General features: G+C 50.3%; 1 protein-coding gene across 1 annotated transcript in view; it reads left to right on the top strand.

The window, feature by feature from the left end:
* The window catches only part of LOC122368856 (frizzled-5-like), a 30,832-nt gene extending 3,123 nt beyond the window's left edge, over positions 1-27,709 (top strand). The window contains exon 2 of the mRNA XM_043343128.1: positions 23,865-27,709. Within this exon, the coding sequence (XP_043199063.1) occupies positions 24,041-25,780 (1,740 nt within the window). The 5' untranslated portion in view covers positions 23,865-24,040 and the 3' untranslated portion in view covers positions 25,781-27,709. The remainder of the gene's footprint in view (positions 1-23,864) is intronic.
* Positions 27,710-27,932: the final 223 nt, after the last annotated feature.

Raw genomic sequence — 27,932 nt, 5'->3', positions numbered from 1 at the left:
AACTTGGGGTCATCAAAGAGCTCAATTGGAGACCACGGAGGTAATCTGAGACACGCCAGGTCACAGACGGCAACTTGGGGGCACGTCAGGTCACAGAGGTCAACCTAGGGTCATCACAGAGCTCAACTGGAGGTCACGGAGGTCATCTTGGACACATCAAGTCACAGAGGTCAGCTTGGGGTCATCACAGAGCTCAATTGAAGGTCATTGGGGCGATCTGGGACACGTCAGGTCACAAAGGTCAGCTTGGTGCCATCAGAGAGGTCACTTAGAGGTCACAGAGGTCATATGGGACACGTCAGGTCACAGAGGTCAACTAAAGGTCATCAGAGAGCTCAATTGGAGGTCACCTGGGACACGTCAGGTCACAGAGGTCAGCTTGGAGTCATTAGAGAGCTCAATTGGAGGTCACGGAGGTCATCTGGGACACGTCAGGTAACAGAGGTCAACTTGGGGTCATCACAGAGCTCTATTGGAGGTCATGAGGGTCATCTGGGACAGGTCACAGAGGTTAGCTTGGGGTCATCATAGAGGTCACTTAGAGGTTACAGAGGTCATATGGGACACGCCAGGTCACAGAGGTTAAGTTGGGGTCATCACAGAGCTCAAATGGAGGTCATCTGGGACACGTCAGGTCACAGAGGTCAGCTTGGAGTCATCAGAGAGCTCAATTGGATGTCACGGAGGTCATCTGGGACACGTCAGGTAATAAAGGTCATGTTGGGGTCATCACATAGCTCTATTGGAGGTCATGGGGGTCATCTGGGACACGTCAGGTCACAGAGGTCAGCTTGAAGTCATCAGAGAGCTCAAAAGGATGTCACGGAGGTCATCTGGGACAGGTCAGGTCAAAAAGGTCAACTTGGGGTCATCACAGAGCTCATTGGAGGTCATCGGGGTCAGCTGGGACACGTCGTTTTTGGAATTGGGAGAATATTTTGGGGGATGCCCCTTGCAACGTCCAAGACCGCCTTTCTGGATTCGCCAGTAGTTGCTGGAATGGTGTTAGGCTACTTCATATCCCCGAATACCCCAATAAATGTGAATATAACATATTATGCACCATTTTTAACACTCTCGCTGGCACGGATTGAGGACTCATAGACGACCCGTCAGTTCAATCTCTATAACTCGCGTTAGCGTCAACGGATTGCAACCAAATTTTCAGGATCTAAAGTTTAAACAATTTTACACCTACCATGTAAATTTCGTGACCATGACCCGAATGACCTGTGACCTGTGACCTCTTCCTCAAGGCAAGGTCAACTTGCGACACAACTTACGACTGCTATTTCAAATTCGTAAGTTGTGTCGCAAATCAGGCTATTTGCGATAGACTTTACTACTTAAGTAACGCTACTCATCGATTGATCCCTTCAAAAACGACTTACTACACAACTTGCGACACGTCGCAGCTACGACGAGGCTTACGACGCTCTGGATCCCCCCAGCCTAGGTTTGCATTAACAAAAGGTTAAATTTACATGCAAGAAAATAATCGAAGCCAAAACTGAAAATAATGCTGCTGAAGTCTCAGCGCAGAATTAAATGACTAATAGGTCCAGCGGACACTATCGCACTTGGCGAATAATGGCTGTGCTAAAGTCAGGTGAACCCCTAATATGTAAATTTCATGGCTAATTTAATTGCAATTGACAGCTTTCACGCTATATACGCTCCTGTGCCTCACGTTTTTTCATCAGCGTCCTAAGATCGCATCAGCAGAATGCATACTGTCTCGACCGGCGCAAGGTTAACAGTCCTCTCAAGAGATGGCGCTGCGATCGAGTTGCGGAAAACCAATACAGAGAGCATGGCACCATGGCCACAGTTAGAGAGATACAGCCAACAGACTTACAGAATAGGTTGAGGAATAGCTGAAGTTTCGAGGTATATATTTGAAAATAATTAATTATATGATATTTGTGCTCAAAACTCGCGTGCAATGAAAATGTAGCGAAAAACCCGGTTGATTAATTGGCTGCGGCGACCCGCAACCTCAACCAAAAAAAATGAAAAAAATTCACACAGTGTTCTTGTGACATGCTCCGTAGGAATTTCGGTCTTCATTTTGTGTCCTCGAAAAAAAGTTCTCGGATGACCCGCCCTACTACACATACATTGTTGTAAGTAAAACGATGGTTTTTATTGCCTGGGACGGATGGCCTTAACTCTTAATTTCGGCCCAATCAAGCGATGGCCAAAACAACTGGATCCCCATTAGGAACTTACTTTTTATTCGCGCATGGTTATGAATGAATTACGGTTCATAGGTGAATTTCCTACGTAAAATAACGCCTTACATATTATCTCCAAGGGCCCCGGTGACCGGTCATTGTCTACGGCCGAGACGGGCGCGGCGGCGGCCGGCGCCGGTCGGACCCGCCCGTCTCAGGTGTATTCCGTGTCAGCTGTCTGAGTACCGGGTCCTCTATCAGATATCGACCCGACACCATACCCGCGTCGACATCATCACCCGGGTCATCGATCATTTTACTGAGAACGAAATGATGACCGAATGCCAAGGAATGATATTCGACTTATAGCAACCGACCGTTGACCCGTCGATACCGATGCCTACAAAGCTTGGATAACATTTCGTTTTGTTTAATTAAAAATGATCGAGCTTGTTTATGTTTTATTAGTCTTGATTTGCCTGTGCTACGCGGAACTTCCAAGTTCCACCTTTACTTTGTCAAACAAACCACAATGCAGAACGAGTTTCAAATTTGAAAGGACTGCAAACAACCGCATGCATATTCATATAGAATTGTCTGAAAGAGCATAAACACTTCTGGTCTAACTTCAAAAGCCAGTAGGCATCTCATTTCACTCTCCATAAATTTTTCGAAACATTGAAGTGCTCATTTATACCTACCGATAAATACTTCTGTAAGCGACCGGCGCGGCCGGCCCCGGCAGCAGTGAGTGTGACCTCCAGGCCACCTCCCATGCCCCACGGACTGAGGTGTGGCCTCCCAGTCCCAACTTCGGCCCCAGCTGGAGCAGCCGGCGCCGGTCCAGCTGGCACCCAATTAGCGCTAAGCGACGACTGTTTCATTTCGTAAATGGGGTCCTGATCGGACAATGCGCCGTGGCCAACCGCCGGCGCCGACGGGGCGACCGACGGGCCGTACCCACCGCTGCTGACAGGCCTCCCGATTCACCCGACCCGACGGCCTGGGACATTGCACGTGCAACCGCTGAGATGAGACGGGATAAAACGTGCTGTCGTACTTGTAGAATACTGGAGGAGCATTTCTCCAGCTCTTACCTAGAAAGAATTGCAGGAAAATGCTCCTTGTGAACGCTTAAAAAGTAAACGCATGATGGACAGCAAAAGACGCGACATTAAATGTTTACCTCTCTTTCATCAAACTTTCTCAATAAAAGTTAAGTTAAATTAGGTGAAATGTTTCCTGCAGTGCCGTAGTAAAGCTCTCCAGACTCAATCCTCCCGCTGTCTCGCACGCCGCCCCAATAATCCCCCGTTGTGACAGAAGCTCTGCTCCGTCGGGTGACGGGCTGGAATCCAGCACAAAGCCAGCTCCGCCAGTTCAGCGAACTTGCGCTGCGTGGTCAGTGGAACTCCATAGAGCTCGGCACATGTGGCCGACGGGCCGGTGAAGGCAGCGTCAGGTCTCAAACTTGCTGACAGCGGCGTTACGGGGCTCGCCCCCGCGCTACCTCCCGTGGCTGACCTATGGATGATCCCAGTGACCCGGGACTGGATGAAGGTCATGGAGCTCTGTCCTGGATGATCACAAGTGAAGTGTTGTGCCGAGTGAAGTGAAGTGCATGAGTTTCAAGTGAAGTGCTGACATATGGCCCTGACAAGATTGTGAATTGTTATAGCCAGTCAGACCTTCGAAAAAGGCACCGTTTCTGTGCCATTGGTGCAACTGTTCACTCGGCTGCAGCTGCTAGAGGTCGGCTGCTTGAGGTCGGTGTGCTCTACACAGAAAACGCTGAGCTGGCCTGGTGTCCCAATGATGGCTTGCTGACTATGCTGAGCTAGAGCAGTTAGGTTGTCTTGGGTGCCTCGATGAAGACGGTTAAAGGTTCATTTCGATGTTTTGATGAGCCGTTACGGGCATCTCGGTCTGCACCGTTTCTGGTATTTCAGTCCGCCGTTTCAGTTCTCTCAGTTCATTGTTCCGGGTGTCTCAGTCGATCTTCACAGGTGTCTCAGTCGAACGTTTCGGCTCACCGTTTCGGTTCTCGGTCCGCCATTCCTGGTAAGGAGGAGGTGCACTGTTCCAGTCCTCGGTCCAGCGTTCCTGGAACTCATCTCCGCCGTTGGGCCTGTCTCGGACTGCGAGCTCCAGAGCGCCGGGCTGTGGCCAGCGGAGCCGTTCATGGTGGTCACGTTTCGCTCAGCGCCGTCTCGGCCCTCCCAGCCGTGTCCCCGCGGTACCCAACGCCGCCGGCAGCCAGCCGTGATAGATGCTCTCTGACGCCCGGCGCGCCCTATACATTTCCAATTAGCCCCGGAGCCGGGCGGCTGGGGAGTCGCCGCCACGTGCCGACCCCAGAGGTGCCACTGGTCAGCGACTATGGTTCGCCCCCGCGCGGCGTCACGTGGTCCGTCACGATCCCTTTGGTCCCGGCACACCAGGACCAAAGGGATCAGCGGGACCATCAGAATTCAGAGACCACCGGGACCGAGAGGACCACCCAGACCAACAGAGATCAAAAAGACCAAAAGGGTGAAATATTTGTTGGACCACCATACCACCTGGACCAGCATGGAATTCAAAATGACAAATTGAACCACTGATGTTAGTTGTCGGACTTTCGTCCCCGTCTTGAGTTGAGATGTTAGTTTCACAACGTTTCGGCCAGTTACTTCTCCGGCCGTCGTCAGGTGTTCTTTGGCCCTTAGAAGGACCTGGATGTTGGTGGCGTTGCGCCGTACGCGTCATACCGTTCGAAAGCTCCTGTAGTCAGCGGGAATCGAACTCGGGTTTCCCCGGTGATAGTCCACGGTTCTAACCACTCCACTATCGAGGCAGACATCGTTATGGAGCTGGAAACTTGGTGTCATTTATCCCCCAGATGTTTTTGTGATTTCCTTAGTAGTGGGAGCCATATTGGGCTGATGTCAACGCTTGGCTTGCTGATGGGGTTGCTAGCCAGCGCCATGTGTGCGGCTTCCTTGATTTTTCTGATTTTCCAGTGTGGCTCCTTGTCGATGATGGTGGTATCATCCCAAGCAGGTCTGTGATCTCCTTCAGACCATGCATGCTCCGCCACACCGGATTTCAGTGTTTCGCCTCGGATGGTGGCCTTCCTGTGTTCTTCGAGCCTGACCGCCAGTGGGCGGCCAGTCTCGCCCTTGTATGACCTGCCGCAGCTGCACGGGATGTCGTATATGCAGTTCTTTGTTTTCTCCTTGGTGGTTGGCGGTCTGACCTTTGTGAGTGACCTGCGGAGGGTGGTGGTACTTCTGAACACCGTCCTGATGTTGTATGCTCCGCAGATTCGCCTTAGCTTCTCTGACAGTCCTCTGTTGTATGGGAGGGATACTGTCGCGATGGGCTTATCCCTTGGTTGTTGTTGGGATGCTTCCTTGGGTTTGTGTTTCATGAAGCTCGTTGGGTATCCGTTTCTCCTGAAGGTGCTGGTAAGGCGTGACATTTCCATCTTTCTGGCTGCTTCGTCTCCACAGATGTTGGTGGCTCGGGTCTGCAGGCATCTTACGATACCTTTCTTGACTGTGTCTGGGTGGTGTGACTTGAAGTTGAGGTAGCGGTCGGTCGCTGTTGGTTTGCGGTAGACCGATGTTCTGAATGCTTCCTCAGATTTCTCCACTTGGACGTCAAGGAATGGTAGTTTGTTGTCGACTTCTGTTTCCATTGTGAATTGGATGGAGGGTCGGAGGCTGTTGAGGTGGTCTAGGAACGGTGTTATGTCCTCGCGATGGTCCCACAGGACGAATGTGTCGTCGACATATCGCAGCCACAGGGATGGTTTCAGTGGTGCTGTTTGTAAGGCCAGTTCCTCGAAGTGTTCCATGTAGATGTTGGCGATCACCGGTGACAGGGGTGAACCCATGGCCATTCCTTCAGTTTGTTGGTAGTAGTCATCGCCCAGTTGGAAGGCGGTGGTGGTGACACAGAATGTCAGGAGTTCCATGATGTCATCAGTCGGGATTGTCGTTCTTTCGGGCAGTGTATCGTCGCTCTCCAGTCTTGTCCTCACTATGCTCAGAGCTTCGGTAGTGGGCACATTGGTGAACAGACTCACCACATCGAAGCTTACCATTTGCATGTTCGGCGAAGGTCGCATGGCCTGAACCAGTGAGACGAAGTGGGCTGAGTTCTTGACATATGTAGGTGTTTTGCCACTCAGTGGGTTGATGATCTTGACGAGGAACTGGCTCAGAGGATGGCAGGCTGAGCCACGGCAGCTTACTATTGGTCTTAGCGGTACATTGGTCTTGTGTACCTTTGGCAGCCCGTACATGTGTGGAAGTTTGCTGTGATGTTGGCTCAGCTTTCTGTACTGGGCGTCCGTGAGTTGTTCCTTGTCCTTGTTCTTCTTAAGGAGCTTTGTTAGTTTGCGTTCACAGGCCGGGGTTGGGTCTTTCTTCAGTTTGGTGTACGATCCATCTGTCACAATGCTGTTCATCTTGTGGTCGTATTCCTTCTTGTCCATGACAACGGTGGTGTTTCCTTTGTCTGCTGGAAGTATGATGATGCTGCCGTCTTGTTTGAGGTTGTTGATTGCTGCCAGTTCCTCTTTGGTGGTATTGGCCTTTGGCGGTTTGGCCCTTTCCAATGCATGCCTGACTTTCCAGCGTAGTTCTTCTGCATGTTCTCTGTTAATGTGGGATGTTGCTTCCTCGATTGGGGCCACGATGTCCATGTTGTTTATCCGCTTGGTGGATGTTGCGAAGTTGAGTCCCTTGTTGAGTATGGTCTCTTCAGATGCCGACAGTTGTCGCTTGCTGAGGTTCACTACAGCTCTGATGGGCTGTAACGGAGTCCTGGTAGGTGCGATCTTCTTCAGTTTTTCGAGTTTTGTCATATGCTGCTTCTTTGTGGCATGGTCCACGATGGTATGTGACCTGATGACTGATGATTTGATGCGGTTGAAGTCGTCGGAGCATGTTACTTTTGATCGGATGGTTTCTTCGATGGCAGATATTGATTGTTCGAGTTTCGCTTTGCTGTGTCGATGGAAGGCGATCCTTTCTCTTATGAGAGCTCGGCTGGCTTTCTCTCCGATTCGTCTCGCTTGTTTGGTGTACACAGGTGTCTTTAGTCTCAGTCCATTAGGGATGATGTCGTTATCCCGGCATCTGCACATGAATGTCAGATGGTTCTTCTCTTTTGCTAGCTTGATGTTCAGCTTCTCCCATTTTCGCCAGTTGTTCACTGTTTCGGGTCCGTACCGATCAGATATAGTTCTTCTGAATGCTTGAGACGAGGTGTTAGTATCACTGATGTTAGTTGTCGGACTTTCGTCCCCGTCTTGAGTTGAGATGTTAGTTTCACAACGTTTCGGCCAGTTACTTCTCCGGCCGTCGTCAGGTGTTCTTTGGCCCTTAGAAGGACCTGGATGTTGGTGGCGTTGCGCCGTACGCGTCATACCGTTCGAAAGCTCCTGTAGTCAGCGGGAATCGAACTCGGGTTTCCCCGGTGATAGTCCACGGTTCTAACCACTCCACTATCGAGGCAGACATTGTTATGGAGCTGGAAACTTGGTGTCATTTATCCCCCAGATGTTTTTGTGATTTCCTTAGTAGTGGGAGCCATATTGGGCTGATGTCAACGCTTGGCTTGCTGATGGGGTTGCTAGCCAGCGCCATGTGTGCGGCTTCCTTGATTTTTCTGATTTTCCAGTGTGGCTCCTTGTCGATGATGGTGGTATCATCCCAAGCAGGTCTGTGATCTCCTTCAGACCATGCATGCTCCGCCACACCGGATTTCAGTGTTTCGCCTCGGATGGTGGCCTTCCTGTGTTCTTCGAGCCTGACCGCCAGTGGGCGGCCAGTCTCGCCCTTGTATGACCTGCCGCAGCTGCACGGGATGTCGTATATGCAGTTCTTTGTTTTCTCCTTGGTGGTTGGCGGTCTGACCTTTGTGAGTGACCTGCGGAGGGTGGTGGTACTTCTGAACACCGTCCTGATGTTGTATGCTCCGCAGATTCGCCTTAGCTTCTCTGACAGTCCTCTGTTGTATGGGAGGGATACTGTCGCGATGGGCTTATCCCTTGGTTGTTGTTGGGATGCTTCCTTGGGTTTGTGTTTCATGAAGCTCGTTGGGTATCCGTTTCTCCTGAAGGTGCTGGTAAGGCGTGACATTTCCATCTTTCTGGCTGCTTCGTCTCCACAGATGTTGGTGGCTCGGGTCTGCAGGCATCTTACGATACCTTTCTTGACTGTGTCTGGGTGGTGTGACTTGAAGTTGAGGTAGCGGTCGGTCGCTGTTGGTTTGCGGTAGACCGATGTTCTGAATGCTTCCTCAGATTTCTCCACTTGGACGTCAAGAAATGGTAGTTTGTTGTCGACTTCTGTTTCCATTGTGAATTGGATGGAGGGTCGGAGGCTGTTGAGGTGGTCTAGGAACGGTGTTATGTCCTCGCGATGGTCCCACAGGACGAATGTGTCGTCGACATATCGCAGCCACAGGGATGGTTTCAGTGGTGCTGTTTGTAAGGCCAGTTCCTCGAAGTGTTCCATGTAGATGTTGGCGATCACCGGTGACAGGGGTGAACCCATGGCCATTCCTTCAGTTTGTTGGTAGTAGTCATCGCCCAGTTGGAAGGCGGTGGTGGTGACACAGAATGTCAGGAGTTCCATGATGTCATCAGTCGGGATTGTCGTTCTTTCGGGCAGTGTATCGTCGCTCTCCAGTCTTGTCCTCACTATGCTCAGAGCTTCGGTAGTGGGCACATTGGTGAACAGACTCACCACATCGAAGCTTACCATTTGCATGTTCGGCGAAGGTCGCATGGCCTGAACCAGTGAGACGAAGTGGGCTGAGTTCTTGACATATGTAGGTGTTTTGCCACTCAGTGGGTTGATGATCTTGACGAGGAACTGGCTCAGAGGATGGCAGGCTGAGCCACGGCAGCTTACTATTGGTCTTAGCGGTACATTGGTCTTGTGTACCTTTGGCAGCCCGTACATGTGTGGAAGTTTGCTGTGATGTTGGCTCAGCTTTCTGTACTGGGCGTCCGTGAGTTGTTCCTTGTCCTTGTTCTTCTTAAGGAGCTTTGTTAGTTTGCGTTCACAGGCCGGGGTTGGGTCTTTCTTCAGTTTGGTGTACGATCCATCTGTCACAATGCTGTTCATCTTGTGGTCGTATTCCTTCTTGTCCATGACAACGGTGGTGTTTCCTTTGTCTGCTGGAAAGTCCGACAACTAACATCAGTGATACTAACACCTCGTCTCAAGCATTCAGAAGAACTATATCTGATCGGTACGGACCCGAAACAGTGAACAACTGGCGAAAATGGGAGAAGCTGAACATCAAGCTAGCAAAAGAGAAGAACCATCTGACATTCATGTGCAGATGCCGGGATAACGACATCATCCCTAATGGACTGAGACTAAAGACACCTGTGTACACCAAACAAGCGAGACGAATCGGAGAGAAAGCCAGCCGAGCTCTCATAAGAGAAAGGATCGCCTTCCATCGACACAGCAAAGCGAAACTCGAACAATCAATATCTGCCATCGAAGAAACCATCCGATCAAAAGTAACATGCTCCGACGACTTCAACCGCATCAAATCATCAGTCATCAGGTCACATACCATCGTGGACCATGCCACAAAGAAGCAGCATATGACAAAACTCGAAAAACTGAAGAAGATCGCACCTACCAGGACTCCGTTACAGCCCATCAGAGCTGTAGTGAACCTCAGCAAGCGACAACTGTCGGCATCTGAAGAGACCATACTCAACAAGGGACTCAACTTCGCAACATCCACCAAGCGGATAAACAACATGGACATCGTGGCCCCAATCGAGGAAGCAACATCCCACATTAACAGAGAACATGCAGAAGAACTACGCTGGAAAGTCAGGCATGCATTGGAAAGGGCCAAACCGCCAAAGGCCAATACCACCAAAGAGGAACTGGCAGCAATCAACAACCTCAAACAAGACGGCAGCATCATCATACTTCCAGCAGACAAAGGAAACACCACCGTTGTCATGGACAAGAAGGAATACGACCACAAGATGAACAGCATTGTGACAGATGGATCGTACACCAAACTGAAGAAAGACCCAACCCCGGCCTGTGAACGCAAACTAACAAAGCTCCTTAAGAAGAACAAGGACAAGGAACAACTCACGGACGCCCAGTACAGAAAGCTGAGCCAACATCACAGCAAACTTCCACACATGTACGGGCTGCCAAAGGTACACAAGACCAATGTACCGCTAAGACCAATAGTAAGCTGCCGTGGCTCAGCCTGCCATCCTCTGAGCCAGTTCCTCGTCAAGATCATCAACCCACTGAGTGGCAAAACACCTACATATGTCAAGAACTCAGCCCACTTCGTCTCACTGGTTCAGGCCATGCGACCTTCGCCGAACATGCAAATGGTAAGCTTCGATGTGGTGAGTCTGTTCACCAATGTGCCCACTACCGAAGCTCTGAGCATAGTGAGGACAAGACTGGAGAGCGACGATACACTGCCCGAAAGAACGACAATCCCGACTGATGACATCATGGAACTCCTGACATTCTGTGTCACCACCACCGCCTTCCAACTGGGCGATGACTACTACCAACAAACTGAAGGAATGGCCATGGGTTCACCCCTGTCACCGGTGATCGCCAACATCTACATGGAACACTTCGAGGAACTGGCCTTACAAACAGCACCACTGAAACCATCCCTGTGGCTGCGATATGTCGACGACACATTCGTCCTGTGGGACCATCGCGAGGACATAACACCGTTCCTACAGGGTGTTTCACTAAAAGTGTCAAAAAGTAAATGCTTATTAAAGATATATAAAATACGCAAAGCACGTGGTTGCGCACGTGGCTTTGTTGCAAATTTTTGGACATTTATGCTTTGGCCACTTAAGATATATTTTACACTCATACGGAGCGAGGGCAGGAGGCCAAGTTACTAGTCGTTTTTTTCCTTATACAGAATAAGAACAGGTTATTTACACCGCAACAGGAGCGGTGGATTACACTTACATTTGGTGCTATCAGAAACATTGAAACCGTACGCCGACTTTTCAGGAAACATTTCACTCTCTCACCTCGCTACGACCCAGATTATAAAAGTTTCAAAGGGCTTCTTGAGAGGTTTAAAAGGGTTCCTTTGATGCCGGTTCCAGTCCAAAAAAAGGCGGGTCGCCCCCACCTCTCGGCGGAAATCGTTGAAAAGGTCAGGGTCTTTTTTAGGGTCTTTTAAGATAACAAGAAGCTTATTTCAACATCAGAAATAGCCAAGCCCCCAATTTATCAGAAACAACCACCGTAACGGCTGTAGCCACCAAGAACTGGCTGGACCAGAAGTTCCGTTCCCGGGCCGAATAATCAGCTGCCTCACCGCCCGCCCCTGGCCAGCGCGAGGCCCCGATCTGTCACCGCTAGCCTTCTGGTTTTGGTCAGTAGCTCTCGCAGAGCTGAGGAAGAAATCACTTTTCGAGCTGAAGAGCACAATGCAAGGCTTTGCCGACAGTCTGGACGCTGAAGATGAAAACGGGCTGTGAGGCACCTCCGGACACGTGCCGAAACGGTGCATCAAAAGAAGCGGCGGATATGTGGAATAGGTTTGAGTGACGGTGATATCATTTTTATATATTCAAATGTCCAACAATTGCGGATGGAATGATGTGCAAATGTCCATAGAAAACATTGTTATTATGTGCATTAGGGCCTTTTACTTTTTGACACTTTTAGTGAAACACCCTGTAGACCACCTCAACAGCCTCCGACCCTCCATCCAATTCACAATGGAAACAGAAGTCGACAACAAACTACCATTCCTTGACGTCCAAGTGGAGAAATCTGAGGAAGCATTCAGAACATCGGTCTACCGCAAACCAACAGCGACCGACCGCTACCTCAACTTCAAGTCACACCACCCAGACACAGTCAAGAAAGGTATCGTAAGATGCCTGCAGACCCGAGCCACCAACATCTGTGGAGACGAAGCAGCCAGAAAGATGGAAATGTCACGCCTTACCAGCACCTTCAGGAGAAACGGATACCCAACGAGCTTCATGAAACACAAACCCAAGGAAGCATCCCAACAACAACCAAGGGATAAGCCCATCGCGACAGTATCCCTCCCATACAACAGAGGACTGTCAGAGAAGCTAAGGCGAATCTGCGGAGCATACAACATCAGGACGGTGTTCAGAAGTACCACCACCCTCCGCAGGTCACTCACAAAGGTCAGACCGCCAACCACCAAGGAGAAAACAAAGAACTGCATATACGACATCCCGTGCAGCTGCGGCAGGTCATACAAGGGCGAGACTGGCCGCCCACTGGCGGTCAGGCTCGAAGAACACAGGAAGGCCACCATCCGAGGCGAAACACTGAAATCCGGTGTGGCGGAGCATGCATGGTCTGAAGGAGATCACAGACCTGCTTGGGATGATACCACCATCATCGACAAGGAGCCACACTGGAAAATCAGAAAAATCAAGGAAGCCGCACACATGGCGCTGGCTAGCAACCCCATCAGCAAGCCAAGCGTTGACATCAGCCCAATATGGCTCCCACTACTAAGGAAATCACAAAAAACATCTGGGGGATAAATGACACCAAGTTTCCAGCTCCATAACGATGTCTGCCTCGATAGTGGAGTGGTTAGAACCGTGGACTATCACCGGGGAAACCCGAGTTCGATTCCCGCTGACTACAGGAGCTTTCGAACGGTATGACGCGTACGGCGCAACGCCACCAACATCCAGGTCCTTCTAAGGGCCAAAGAACACCTGACGACGGCCGGAGAAGTAACTGGCCGAAACGTTGTGAAACTAACATCTCAACTCAAGACGGGGACGAAAGTCCGACAACTAACATCAGTGATACTAACACCTCGTCTCAAGCATTCAGAAGAACTACAAATTGAACCAATTGATCAGTTTGTTGACACTGTACTTGTAGGTACATCTCTACAAAAGACAGAACAATAAGGATTAATCAATGACACCGCGAAACAAGTAGTGACAGGGTCAGTGTATCAAGACTATTCCGCACTTGTAGTTAATACGAACAAGTAAAGACCAACGGAGCATGACAGATAGCACTGCGACTGAAAAAACAGTGATGATAAGGGGAAGTAAGGAAGACAACCCAGGTCGGGACGCTTGGTCAGCGCTGCGGCTGTTTTATGATTGATTGATACGCCTGGTAAGCTAGCCGATGGTTTATTGAACGCTAGGGCGCGATACGTGATATCGCGTGCCTGACCCTGGAATGTGTAACTGATCCCGCTCAATGCTCACTGTATTGATTCCGATTTCCGAGTCTGGTTGTTTAATGACCGAAGTGTTGGCATATTATTTATTATTAAGGTTCTGAAAAAGGTTACACACGTCGCCAGGTAGGTATCAGTTGTTCGGGCTTTGTTCTCAAGACGTTCATGTCACATGAGACTACGGCGCGGGCGCACTATATAACTGGGCTCTCACCTATAAGTTTTTGTCACGCATCTCGATAGATTGAAATATTTGATTACCTGAGGCCTCTTGCACCAAACTACCTAGCTAGGTAAAATCGAAAAATCGGTTTCAGAATAAGCTAATCTAACGGTGGTAAATTTGTTTGCAATAGCCCAATACATAACCCTACAGGTGCTTGGTAAATTTGACACGCAAATTGTCAGATTTGAGTCTTGGATTGGGTGTACGATGCAAAATAATCCAAGCATCGGTGCAAGAGGATTTTGGTGCAAGAGGCCTCAGATCGCCAAAAATACCAGCAGTTTCCCAATGCTATTTTCCACAATAACAACACACAAACTACAATTCTGTCGACCTTCCCTAAGTGCATTTCCAACGATAACACGATTTGCTAACTGCAGGCGCTCCTTTGTTTTCACGGCAGACGGCGGCAAAAAAAAAAAAAACGGAAGAATCACCGGTCGTCAGCTTTGGAAGACTAGCCTGGCAGCACGGATTTCATATTTATCTGTCTGGAGCACAGTACTAGTGACGGTCACGGAGAATCGACTCAGTAGTCCATCAGTCAGTCGGCCGGCCGGTCGGTCGGTTGGTCCATTCGTCGTTGGCCACTAGCCGTGGGACGGTGCAGGCAGAGGGCCATTCACCCCACTTGTCCCTCCCCACGGCCCACAGCCCTCCCACCGGGCCAACGTTGCGAGCAATATCCAGACCCTACCTTGGTCCAGAGGGACACGGGCGACGGGGAAGCGTAGTGGAAGAGAGGGAGGGAGAGAGAGAGAGAGAGAGAGAGAGAGAGAGAGAGAGAGAGAGAGAGAGAGAGAGGAGAGAGAGAGAGAGAGAGAGAGAGAGAGAGAGAGAGAGAGAGAGAGAGAGAGAGAGAGAGAGAGAGAGAGAGAGAGAGATGGAGGGAGGGAGGGAGGGAGGGAGGGAGGGAGGGAGGGAGATCAGAGGAATGAAAACGGTTATATCGCCTGAATGATACAAAATGTTCACTTCATAATGACGCGTGTTGAGGATTACTTTTAAAGGGACCCTCCCACCTTAACATTAGATTTGAGTTGAGATAGCCAAAATGGGGTCCCTGGCTCACAATTACCGGTTTCGGCACTCACAACATCGAGAAATGCCTTAAATCGGAAATATTGAATTTCAAAATTGCAGCATTTTGATTCAGAGGGGCTAATGCTTAGGAATACCCCTCTGAATGTGTGACGTCAGCGCAAATATCTAACGATTTTTAAATGTTTGACTAAAACGTTTTGTAGCACGCGGTGGTATATGCTATTTTCGCGCAACATCTGCCGCAAACGCCGCACTTCTAAAATAAAGTCGCTAGAAACAGCGGAGATCCCAAAAAAGTAAACAAAAGTAAAAGTCTAATATCTTGAAAACCGGTGAATATTTTTCGGTGAAATTTGGTAGATATTCGTTTTCGCTCTTTCTGAACCGAGCGACATCACTTTCATGCCAATTCATAAACTTTTTTGAAGGTGGGAGGGTCCCTTTAATGACAAAGGAAGCAGGAAATAATTTTGAAAAGCAAGCTGTTATCCTTATACCGTTGCCTTATATAATTATCTGGTGGTTGCCATGATTATGTAACTAAAACCTCTTTGTGGTCGTAAATGTCCAAGTGACATATGTTTTTCCGGTTCGTGAATTTCAACCATGAATTGATAACAGAAAGTAGCTAACCTGATAAAGCAATTTATTTTAGTTCCAGTGGAGTTACTGCGCCTACGAGTATTGTGTCAACATTGATGCTCGTAAACGGGGCTGCGGACTACCTGGCCGGTCGTGAGATGGCGACCTTCAGGCGGCTGACGGCTGACGCCGATTTAGCTTCAATAATCCGTTTCCCGGAGTGATTATGGAACAAGCAGGCCATCTGCGGCCGTGACGACCGCTCAATTAGCCCTTCAGGTCGTACGGATCTCTGATCACTTTTACGGCCCCGCTAACTGGCCGTAAAGAGCGGCGTCGAGCGGCGGCCGAAGGGGCGCAGGCGCCGGCCGCCGACGGTCGGCCCCATATATCGACCGGGCCAACGGCGTCGGAGCGGCGCTCGTCGCCATGGCAACGACAGGCAGTGTCGATAGACATCCAGAACAGCGGCAGGCCGCTCCTCCGCCGCCACTCGCCCCGCCGCCGCGACGCCTCGGGGGCATTTATTGATCGTCCGTTGTTGCACGGTGCGTCGCGCCCGGCGGGGGAGACGTGTCTACGTCGGGGGGAGACACGTCTGAGGGCTGAGTCACCCAGCTGGTGCGTCGGCCGTGGAGCCGGCGGACGGCTGCGCGCGTCTCGTCTCGGACCGCCGCCAGGGACTTGTTGCTGGTCACCAACGTCACTCAGTTTTCCACCAGGCATCCATAAAAACAGTCGTAAAACGTCAGACTCTCTGTCAGCACCGGAGGTCCCCGGCAGCGAGTAGGGCTTCGTCCAACCCCTTCCCCCTAGCCTACAACATGCAGCGGAGGCGAAATGTATGTCATCATAACTCCATCCTCACACATGGAGTGGGATGACACACGCCAGTCTAGCCATGACACTAGACGCGGAGATGCCTCACTTTACTGGTTGACTAGGGCCAATGGAGCTGCGATTTCTCGCATCCTAGCCGCTCATAGAGCTCTGAAATGCGAAAGGCCTCACCTAACAGCCCCTGGGCCTCCATGAACACATGACCATTTCGAGGTGAAACTTCTTGAATTACAGCCCTTCCATGACCAATGAAGGCGAGATCGCGTTACAGCTCCTGTATAACCTACGTAGGCGGGATGTCTTGTTTCAAAATCTGGCCATGAGATGTGCAGGTGACCTATGAACTGATAAGGTCGGCCGGTCACCGACAGACTGGAGATGTAAAGAAGTGGGCGCGGTGGCATCTAGGTTCCCAGATTATCAAGTTGTTCATGATTGCTACGGAAACGCCGTCAACATCCTAGAAGTTTCAAATACGCTATCGTTCAGTCGTGCCAAAAATTGCCAGTGTGTCCGATAATTGATCAAGGAACTCGGCACCACCTTAAATCCTCTTGCCTGATTTGTCAAGCATGTGTTATCTGTTAAAACAAAACAAAAAACGTAGTAAACTATCAAGCTGTATGGCGTATGCCCAATGGCGTTTTCGTACGTTCAAACTGTTTTACCTGTTTATTTCATCTTGGTAATCTTATAACATTTCTCTGTCGCTGTGGCTTGCCATTGCTCAGGACGTTGCCAACAATTGCTTGTTTAAAAAAAAGACAAGCATTACTCGGTACTAATCCTCATTCCTGGATCTGTTTCCCGGTCCTACCTTCCCAAATCAGCCGCGGTTCCCGGACCAGGTAGTACAATCGGGTCGCCCCATCGCCTGTCGGCCGCGGCGCTGTCTCGTTTCCGGCGAGTTGTGGCCGGTCTGTTCAGAATAGTGTCATCAGCTGTCTGGCGGTGCGTGTGTGAGCGTCGTTTACGCGAGCGGCTCGCATGTTTCCGCTGCGTTACCGGTGCGGGCGAGCGACTTAACCCCGAATGTGTCATAAGTTGTAACCGAGCCGCGGGAGGGCACCCACCACGGCACTAATCTAGAGGCGATGAAGCTGTTTGAGCTCTACCGGTGAACGAAATGTGCATGGATCTTGACTTACTCGGAACAATATAGACGACAGAGCTTCTCAGTTCGCTATCTTGACTGGAAGCGTCTTGCTGTACTTCGCCGCTCGGTAGTTCGTCCGAGAGAAACTTTTAGCCACCCAAACTTAGTGGCGAGGTGCTTCAACTTTACGACTGCAGCAAAAGTAACCAAAAGCCCGCTATAACCCAGGCTGATGGAAACTCTGCGCGGGGAAGGTGTTCAGGGAATGTTATTTGTCGAGCGTTCTACGACCGTGCGGCCTGTCTTTACCTGGCTTCGCCGCACTGTTTGTATGGTCTGGGGAGGGGCGGGGAAGGGGAAGCGTGCTGCGGTTAAATGGAACAACCCCACGCCGACAAACAGTCCACAGAACGGCACTGCGTAATGACGGGACGACAAAAACATGCTGCACGCCGTCTGTGAATGTCGGTCAGCAGCCCCTGAATAGCGGCTCCGCGCTGCCGCCCGCCCGGCCGTCTGGTGCACTGCGGGCGAGCCTACCCAGCGCGGCGCTCGTGCCCGGCGGGACAGCATATCTACGCGGGCAACTTGCCGAATTGCGCTTGACTTGACGGCGCCCGGCATTTTCTTGCACGTAGAAGTGTGCGAAACTGTATAAAGTGATTCCTAAGCGCTGTATTTTGAATTTCGCCAACCAGCTCCGATCAGCGCCTATTCCAAGAGCATCATTCGTCAGCGCGATTGTATGTAGGTAAGAATAAAGCGATGAAACTTAACTACCTGCGGTGGAATGAATAAATCTAATAACCTAATTCCCGGATTATTATTACTGATAACGTCAAACATAGTTCAAAATAATTTTTACAACGTTTTGCTTAAAAGCTCATTGCAAGTGGACATTTAGGTAACATAATCAATTGACTATCCAATGAAAAATCCATTGTCGGACGATCATTTATGAGAGTAAAAACGATTATGTTATGTCCGGTTACCTTTCATATCGAGCATACCTACAGGTAATATCCAGTGAGTTATGACTGCAAAAGTATAATTTTGGCTCAATCTTATCGGTGCAAAATGAAGCTAACTGACTTTTATGGCTTCGTTACATAGTTAAGCCATTTTACCATCCATTTGCCTCTATGGAACGGCCATTAGCCTGCTCCCTCTCGTTTACCAACTGTCAATTTTCCTGTCACCAGCGCAAAATTAATAGTCAAGTTCTTATTTTAGGATGAGATTGATATGCTTCCTGAACAGCGGAAGTCATAAAATCATCGCAATCTGAAGTTTTTAATCAGCCATTTGAGACAGCAGAGCACAACTAATGCAATGCTCTTTGTTTCGCGAAGCAAAACTTTGTCTGACTTTGTAGGTCAGCTCACAAGAGAGAGGGAAAGAGATTCGCCGAGGCGAAAATTCCAGCCCTCTCTCCCTCGTCGCGTGGCACGTCCAACATCCACCGCTGTCACTGGCTGACAAATCGCGTCATAACGACAACGCATTGGCATCGTGCGTCTTCCCTCTGTACGAACGGGTTATCCATACATCACTGCGGCGCCCGGGCGGCGGCCGATTCGTTCCACCGTCCCTCTGCCAATAGAACGACCGGGCCGCCTAAGCCCCATGAAGCCCATGAGCCCCTCGCTGAGGCATCGCGGCCCCACCGAATCCCTGCTGGGCCGTCGGAAAGCAGGGCTTTAGCGTACCTCGGTAGGCGGTCAATATGGGCTGAAATGTCGCGGCAGGAACTGACCGTGTATGCAGATGTCGGGCTTAGCGGCTCCATTTGCCGGGTCATCCAGTAAAGGGCAGCGGCGCCGGCCGTCCGGTGGTCGACTTCCCAGGCTGTGGCGCGCGCGGACACGCCCGAAAATGAGGCGCTTTAGTTGCGCCGGCCGCCTTCAGTGTTGCCGGTATATTTGGAGCCGTTCGGCCGGCTCAGGAGTCTATGAGCTCTTCCGTCGTCTGGGCCATCTGTAAGCAGGCAGCGAGACGCGCCAAGCTCTCTGGGGCCGAGTAAAATAGGTCGACCCGTGGACGAACATCAACAGCGTAAGCCGCCAGCTTTAGTGCCAATAAAGCACTCCCAGTGGTCAGTAAATGTTGTTGTTGTGCTATAACTCGGGCGATGGGTGGACTTGGTGCTAGGGAATTCCGGGACTAGGCGCGAATATACTGTTACGACTGTACATTTATTTGACGGCTGGATACTGAAACTGCATTTTGTGATGCGCCTCCCCTAACTACTAAATGTCCATAAATGTTTTATGAATGGCCGTTTTCTTTCCTAGCTTACAACTCCACACCAGTACCTGAACGGGCGAGAGGGAAAATTGTAAATTGTATGTTCTAGCCATCTACGGATTTAGTCATACTTATATGGGAACTAGGCAATTTGTTAAATTTTATTGGTTTGACAATTGTTTTGCACATTCAAATAGAAATTCGGTTCTTCGCCAAACCATTAACCCTCGCCCGCACATGCCATTTTCCCATCCTAGAACGCACATGGGGGGGGGGGGTGGTTGCCACCCCCCCGCGCCATTTCGTTTCTGTTAGAGATAGAGCTTAGCAGTAAAGACCAAAAAGATTCTTTGGGAAGAGACGAATCCAATGATACCCAGTTTTACCTTCTCAGGTCAGTCATTGACCTTCCAGGTCAGGTCAAACTAAAAAATGTTGCTGTTTTGGGTCACCGTTGGATATCAAGTGCGCTGCTTATCAAATACCGATGACGATGCTGTTTTCTGGTGCCAAGCCAGCTAGAACCTCTTTGTCGCACTATCCGACCAGAATTTTGCTGCTGAGGTCATTTCAGGTCAAGTTAGGTCAAGGTCAATTATATGTATTTGTATGTCTGTGTGTGTCTGTGTGTATACTGATGTGTGCACCGATTGTTTTTGGGTCCATATCACATGAAATCATGTTCTGAGAAGCTTTTACCAAAAATGCAGTCAAAAAACTTCACAAAAAGTAAATTCAGCTTGCCTAAAACGCAATTATCTTAGATGACCTAGGTTGACCTTGACCCTGACCTTGACCCCTGTACATCGTCGAACAACATGCTCCATGATAGGAGGGATGTAAGACTGGCAAAAAAGGCCGAAATCAGGGTGTCAAAAGCTCACAAGGCCCATGGCAAACGCAAGATGTTGAGAATTGGCCATTTGGGTCATGACATGACCTGAAAAATAAGGTCATATCTCCGAAACCAAAAATCACAGAAACTTGAAATTTTCAGTGGACATCAAGAAAGGATAGACGAGCAGCTATACGAAAAATCAGCCTTCTAGCTCTAAAAATGTTGAGTGCAGAGCAGAAAGACTGCCTGGGGGGTGGCAACCACCCCCCCCCCCCATGTGCGGGCGAGGGTTAAATATTTTTTATTATTGTAAATACTTGGGGCATTTGTAACCTCATTTAACATCCTTAATATTCAATATTCAGCTTCCGTGCACTCCTAGGAGGAAGTCGGACAGCTGACAGAACTGAACTGCTTCTGAACACAAAATGCAAAAACTCTTCTGTCTCTAGTATCCACGCCATGGACCACCCCACCCCTCGTTCCGTCTCGCCGCTGCCGGTCTCGCGTTCCATCTCCTTCCATCTCCGGCCACTCTGCCAGGTCGTCCGGCATGGGGACCGGGAGGACAGTAGGTCTACTGCAGCACCTCCCACCGTCAGCGACACAGCGACACGAGTGCATACCTGACATCTCCGCGGGAGATGTGCGGCCATGATGTGCCACATGATGTGCGGCCAGATGTGCGGCCAGGGCCCCGTAACTTTAAAAAGGACGGTTCACATCACCTAACCATTCTTATAAGACGATACATTATTGTCATCAGCAGTCCGTCGCCTTCGCTGAGGTGAATCAGAGAATCATGATCCATTATCAGCTTTGTCTCCCAGCTGAACTGCTGGTATGTCCATCAGATGCCTTGCCTCCCTGTTTGATATCTCCCGTATTGCTATTTTTTAGAATGTCGCTTCAGCAATGAAGTTATTTGTTGTAACTTTAATGTTTAATCAAGTAGCTTTTTTGTTTAATTGTTAGCAACATCTCCAAACCACCGCATCCCATTAACACACTCCATGACATTGCTTAGCCTTAACCGTGGATTTCCCTTGTGGCTTCTTGGGCTAGACTTCTTTTATATTTGCTGCCTTTTTCTGGACAATTTCACCAAGTCTTCTTTGTTTTTTTTTAAGTAATTTCATCTCGGAGACCTTGTCCGACATCTCCCATATTTTCTTGTCAGCCATGCCCTTGGATGTAACCTAGATGTTCATTGCTGGCAGACAGATTGCCTAATAGTGGTGTCTTTCCAAGCATAGCCTCGAATGCTTCCAAGATGTTTATCATGTTTATTTCACAATCGTCTTCCATGCTGTCTTTCTGTTTCTCCCTCTTATCTTTCTACATATCTCGGGAGTCATCTTCCTTTGTCGTTCGGGTATATCTATTGTCTTTATTGTAATGTGCATACTACAATTATATTTTCAGTCATTTCGCTCATTGGGTACGTTACCAGTAATTTCCCCTTCCACGCACCTTTCCAAACATCCTCTGTGCTCTTTCCTCAGCTCTACCAGCCGCTTCCTGAAGCTCTCTTCCCCACACAAAAGCTCAGCTCCCTGGACGCTGCTTTACCCTGCTGATGAGCTTCGATCGAGCTCGTGATTACCAGCGCGCCACAACCTAATGGAAAACGACCACCTTTTTTGCAATCTGCGTCCAGGCGATGTTGCTACGTCATGTCATTATGATTGATTGCGGTTATTGATTTGGCTTTATAAACAGGGCAAGATATCGTTGGCTTAATGTATTTGCTGTAAACATACAAAATCTTTAAATTTACATAGTACCGAAACGTTATAGGTATAACTAAAACTAACTAATTTGCTCGAAAATTGCTAGAAGTTCCGTCGAAAACGTAGCACATCCTTCAGAAAATTACCAGGCAAAACATCGTAGCTTTTGCCAGTAGCCGGTCCTGATTGGCCGTTTCTCGATGTGTTGCGGCACAGCATCCTACCGCCTGCACCTCAATCGTCGCTGATTGGCCGGCAAAGCGTGCCCGGAAGCTTCGTGCGCCTTTGTGACAGAAGGATAAATGGCGGCAATTGGAATGAGAAGAGCTGGAGATTGCCTATCCGATGCCATCAAAGTTTTCATCCCACAGTTTTACTTTGAGTTAACGGTGTGCCGTCGACTTAATAGCGTGATTTATCATTGTGCGGCCAGGGCCCCGTAACTTTGAAGGAAAGTGGATGAAACGTATGAGGAAATCATTGTATGCAGGAATTAGACTTAGGATTTCCCTTGGCAAATATGAATAAGAGGTTGTTTCCCTTTTAACTTTTTATAGTTTCTTAGTATTTTACGCCCAGATGTTAAGATTGTTTCGAGTACTCGTCGGCATTCAGTGAACCCAATAGGTACTTATTTGTGCAAAACAGTCTTGTTGTGATTTAAACACCGAAAATATGAAACTTTCTGCTAGAAGGAATCCTATAGTTCCGATGTATTACCACCCATGGCATGTATTTAACCAACTGCACCTGATAGTTGAACCTTAGTGGTCTCATCTAGCCCATTTGTTAGCGGGGGACATATCGCCAGCCATGCTGCACTGTTTCCCAATGACTGTCGATAAATGGGCTCCATAAAGTTCCCGTCAGACCCAGGACTCTCCTAAATTTACACGACCCTTTAATAGCGCCATTATCTCGCCAAATGGCCAGAGTCGTGTGTTTCCTCTCCTTTGAACGCCTGTGTCTCCCGTTGGCGGCCGAGACGGGGCGAAACTGTGAAACATTGAAACATTCTGCGGCCGCCGGCCCGTCACGCCAGATTGGTTCCCAACAGCTCGCCGGAGGCCGGCGGCCGACGAGGCGGTCGGGCTTTTATTTCGGAGGTCGTTTGGCAGATTTATGGTGTAGGAAATTACGTTCCGAGCCATGGCGTTGATTGTCGGCTGCAAGACTAGGCCGATACTTGAACGGCTGTGGGGTGATGGACCGCGAAACTTGCCGACGACGGCGGCGAACACACGACGCTGTTTTGGTCCGCCCCTGCTAGGCGATGTGTCACATAGTTTTATGTGTGTTTACTTATTTAGATTTACGATGTGATTCTCAAACATTAGTGATTCCAGAAGTATGAAATAACTTTTTGTTTTAGGTTATATTCTGTTTTACATAAACATACCAGCGGCTGTCATAGTGTGTGCAGAATTTACAACCCATGAATAATGAATCACTTTCACCCGAATACAAATTTTGGTTGTTTATGGCCAATGTTAGACGATGTATGCATTCTTTTCACAGCTGCTAAATCCATACCACTCCAACCATTTATTTTGCATAAACCCATCAATATCATTTATTTATCGTATTTTACCAGAAAACGACCATAAGGGTCGGACATAAATAAAAATCGCCTTTTTGGCACGAGCAACAGCCGGGAAATATTACTAAAAGCGTAACCCACATACCGATATCTTCTATGGTGCTATGTTTACCACAATTTCCATTCACAGTGGACGCCGGAAATGAGTGTTTACGTATCGCCACACAGTCTCGCTATCGTATTCCGTGGTGTGTTCTTTGTTTGTGTTCCGGCACTAATGGGTTCCTTGTTCGATTGCAGGTCCCCTTCGGACGGTCGGGGAGGCACTGTGGCGCTGGTATGGATTTATAATCCATCATCGAGGCGCCCAGTGTGCGCCGGGCCAGCAGCCGGGAGGTCCCCTTCCTGCGTCACCGCTTCTCTGTAGCCGCTGTCTCACCACCAGTCACCGAGGACCGCCGCCTCTTCTCGTCGCCATGGCAACCTGGCTGTTTGTTCTGCTCGTGCTGTCGCCGACGATGCTGGCGCAGGAGCCGCCGTTTCAGTGTCAGAAAATCACAATCGCCATGTGTCGCAAGATCGGCTACAACGTGACCATGATGCCGAACCAGTTCTACCACGACACCCAGGAGGAGGCAGGTTTGGAGGTCCACCAGTACTGGCCACTGGTTGAGATCAACTGCTCAGACGACTTGCAGTTCTTCCTCTGCGCCACGTACGTGCCCATCTGCCTGGAGTCACACCAGCGCACCATCCCCGTGTGTCGTTCCGTGTGCGAACGCGCCCGCGCCGGCTGCGAGCCGTTCATGATGACCTACGACTTCACGTGGCCCGAGCGACTCAACTGTGACCGGCTGCCCGAGTACATGGACCCGGAGAACCTCTGCATGGACAACAAGAACGGCCAGGCACCGCCGCCGCCGCGCCGGCCGCAGCCACCGCCGCCCTGCAGCTGCAAGTGCGAGCGGCCGCGCGCGGTGCCGCTGCAGCCGGGCCACCGCCTCTTCAACCGGTCCGTATCGCTGGGCGAGGTGGCCGAGTGCGCGCTGCCGTGCCGCGCGCCTTACTTCTCCGCTGCGCAGCATGAGTTTACGGAGCGTTGGGTGCTCAGCTGGGCGGTACTGTGTGCCGTCAGTACCGCCGTCACCGTGGCCACTTTTCTGATCGACCGCAGCCGGTTCCAGTACCCAGAGAGACCCATCATCTTCCTGGCTGCCTGCTACTTCATGGTTTCGGTCGGGTATCTGGTACGTCTGGGTGCAGGTCACGAGCTCACCGCCTGCGACGGTGACCTGGTGCGATACGATGCCGCAGGAGGACCCGGCCGGCCGGCGGCTGCCGCTCTATGCACCGTCGTCTTCCTCTTGGTCTACTTCTTCGGCATGGCCAGCGCCGTGTGGTGGGTCGTGCTCTCACTCACATGGTTCCTGGCTGCCGGACTCAAGTGGGGGAACGAGGTGATCGCCGGCTACTCTCCATACTTCCACCTAGCCGCCTGGGTGATACCAGCCGGTAAGGCGATCGCCGCGCTGGCCACTGCTGCCGTGGACGGCGACAGCCTCACAGGCATCTGCTACGTTGGAGGCCAGAGCCTGGCCAACTTGAGAGGTCTGGTGCTGGCGCCGCTGGTCGCCTACCTCCTGCTGGGAACCTCCTTCCTCCTGGCCGGCTTCGTCTCCCTCTTCCGCATCCGCAGCGTCATCAAGCAGGATCGCGGCAACCGAGACAAGCTGGAGAAGCTGATGTTCCGCATCGGCGTGTTCTCGGTGCTATACACGGTGCCGGCCTCGGTGGTGATCGCCTGTCTGGTGTACGAGCAGCACCAGCGACCCGCCTGGGAGCGGCGGCTCGTCTGTCCGTGCGAAGCCGAGCCGGACGATGTGCCCAACTTCCACCTGTTCCTGCTGCGCTACTTCATGTCGCTGGCAGTCGGCGTCACCTCCATCATCTGGGTGTGGTCGCGCAAGACGCTGCACTCGTGGTGCGTGCTGCTGGGCTGTCGGCGACCGCCGGCGCCGGCGCCGCTGGCCCGCAGGTACGAGGCGCCCACTTTGCAGTCTCTGCAGTCGGGCAAGACGGGCAGCGGACTGCCGGCTACCTCGTCACAGGGGCCGCTGATGCAGTCCAACCTGACCTTTTCGCAGACGACATCGCACACGCTGAGTGAGCCAAATCCGGCACTCTCCCACAAGTCCCTGCCGCTTAGTCACGTCTGAGCGAGTGCCGGGTTAATGAACTCTCGCACAAGGCCTGCCAGTCAGTCACTTTGAGTGGCGCCTGGTCAAAGGAGACTCGCGCAATGAGGTGAAATAACTGTGTGTGCTTCAGATACTTTTCTCTGAAACTTCGGACTCTCAAAGATGGGTTCTTAAACTGGTTTGAGAGCATCAAGTGAGAGATGGATGTGTCCTAAGTACGTAAATTGGATGGCCGTGATGATAATGATGTTCAGTGGTTTTATTATGTAGCGTGTATTATTAGCAATGAGTATGCAAGTGACTAGCATGCGACTCAATGATTCGCAGAGGTGGCTGAACGGTCGCCAGTGGCTGGAGATGCTTTGGACTGCGATAGGGCAACTCACGACAAACAATGCTGTTTGTCTTGGCTTGGCACCTTTTGTGCAATGAAAGCATCGGAGATGTTGCCGCCAGTCTTCATCTCCGTGGTGACGTCCTCTGCGCCACAGCGCCAGTCAGCGCACTCATGTTGAAGAAACTGGTAAACGGAATCACAGGGTGTGTGGAACTGCAACAGTTCCTGGGATTTACAGATCGAGATGCAATGGAGCGTCTCCAGGCTGGCTGCACTCAGTCAGTGCTACTGATTTGATGTGTGTGATTGATTAATGTGCTGATGCATGCAACGGGCGCAGAAATGATCTGAATTATTATGACAGGGTCACACTTATGAGTTACAAACTTTGTCTGATTGATATATTGGGTTTAGAGGACCATCTATAAGTCATCTGACCCTAACTTTTACACACTCCATTCAGAACCTTTCCATCATTAACTGCTGACTCCATCGAAACCTATCTCATCCCAGTTTACGTCCCAGCTCCAATCTCGCCAAAATCCCGCCGCGGTGTCGGAGGCCGCAATCTCGCTCCGCCGGCGCTCGCCCGACTGATGCGCTGTTATCTCCTCCGGGCTCGGCCCGACGGTGGTCTTCAGCGGTCGTCGACAGCCACAGGTACCGTTACGGCGGCAGCACCACCGGCTCTCGCCTCGCCACACGTCTGGCGGGCCCCGTATTTCCCCCGGGTACAGTTTGACCGCGCCACCATCCGCCCGCAATCCCTCCTCCCTGCGCCCTCTGCCCTCTGCCCTCTGCCCGAATCCACCGGCCTCGCTCCTGGAATGTGTAATATTGCGTCTGCCAGACAGGGTGCACTGTGGCGCCGAGAGAGGTCATGACCTTCTCAGTTTGAGACAGCTCCGAGCGAATGTTTGCCGTCTGGCAACAAAGGCCAAAATCATGGACGAACCCGGCGTGGGCATTTGCCGGATGCTGCGCTTGACAGCCACGGCTGCAATCTGTTCGACTCTCGACATATCAGTGCCGTGTATTTTGTCGGTGGCTTGCTTCAGAATCATCGTCAAACTGCTTAGTGCTGTAGATATACACTGGGGGAGGTAATGAACAAATCGTATTTCTAGTCATGAGAAAGATGCCTGCATGTGAAATTGCAGGATATTTTGCATCAGACTCCTATCCTTGAAGACAGGCCGACTGGTCCGTGATTTCCAGAGCGTCAATGGGGTACCTACGCCAGTAACCATTTGTTGGATGATATTACGAGATCATAGTCGTCAATGCATGTATGTTTCGTATATCATATGTTTCATGTATGTAATATGCATTTGTTGCAGCAAATATTAAGGATCATTTTATGCAACCGAAATGACTCACTAAGCAGGGTGTCGCCGTGTTCCGTGTTGGTATATGTGTTCAGAATTATTGTTTGACAACAGACATCCAGACAACAATATCGTTGGGCATTCCATGTTGTGTCTTTTAACACACTCAAACAGTGTCAGCTACGTATTATATTTTGATAGGGTGCTTGGCGTATCCATTCTTGCTGAATGTCGTATAGAATCGATGTGCTCTCTTTTTATGAAATATAAACTCGGAGCTTGTGAGGGTCTTTTATGGAAGCGTCGCTTTTAGCGCGGGTGTTTATTACACCATTACTTGGATTATGGGCTGTTATGATGTAAGGATGGGCGCACTAGACAACAAGCTTCGGTGGGTCTTCTGTCTATTGTCCAGGGTCTAAAGTGCGTAAAGTCTCCAGCGCACGAATACCTAGAGACTAGAAATTAATTAAGTCTACCGAATATTTCGTACTTAGCTATCTGC

This window comes from Amphibalanus amphitrite, unplaced genomic scaffold, assembly GCF_019059575.1.
Source record: "Amphibalanus amphitrite isolate SeventyFive unplaced genomic scaffold, NRLGWU_Aamphi_draft 000983F_arrow, whole genome shotgun sequence".
Classification (NCBI taxonomy): domain Eukaryota; kingdom Metazoa; phylum Arthropoda; class Thecostraca; order Balanomorpha; family Balanidae; genus Amphibalanus; species Amphibalanus amphitrite.
The sequence above is the reverse complement of the archived record's forward strand: the minus strand, read 5'-3'. Positions and strand labels throughout refer to the sequence as shown.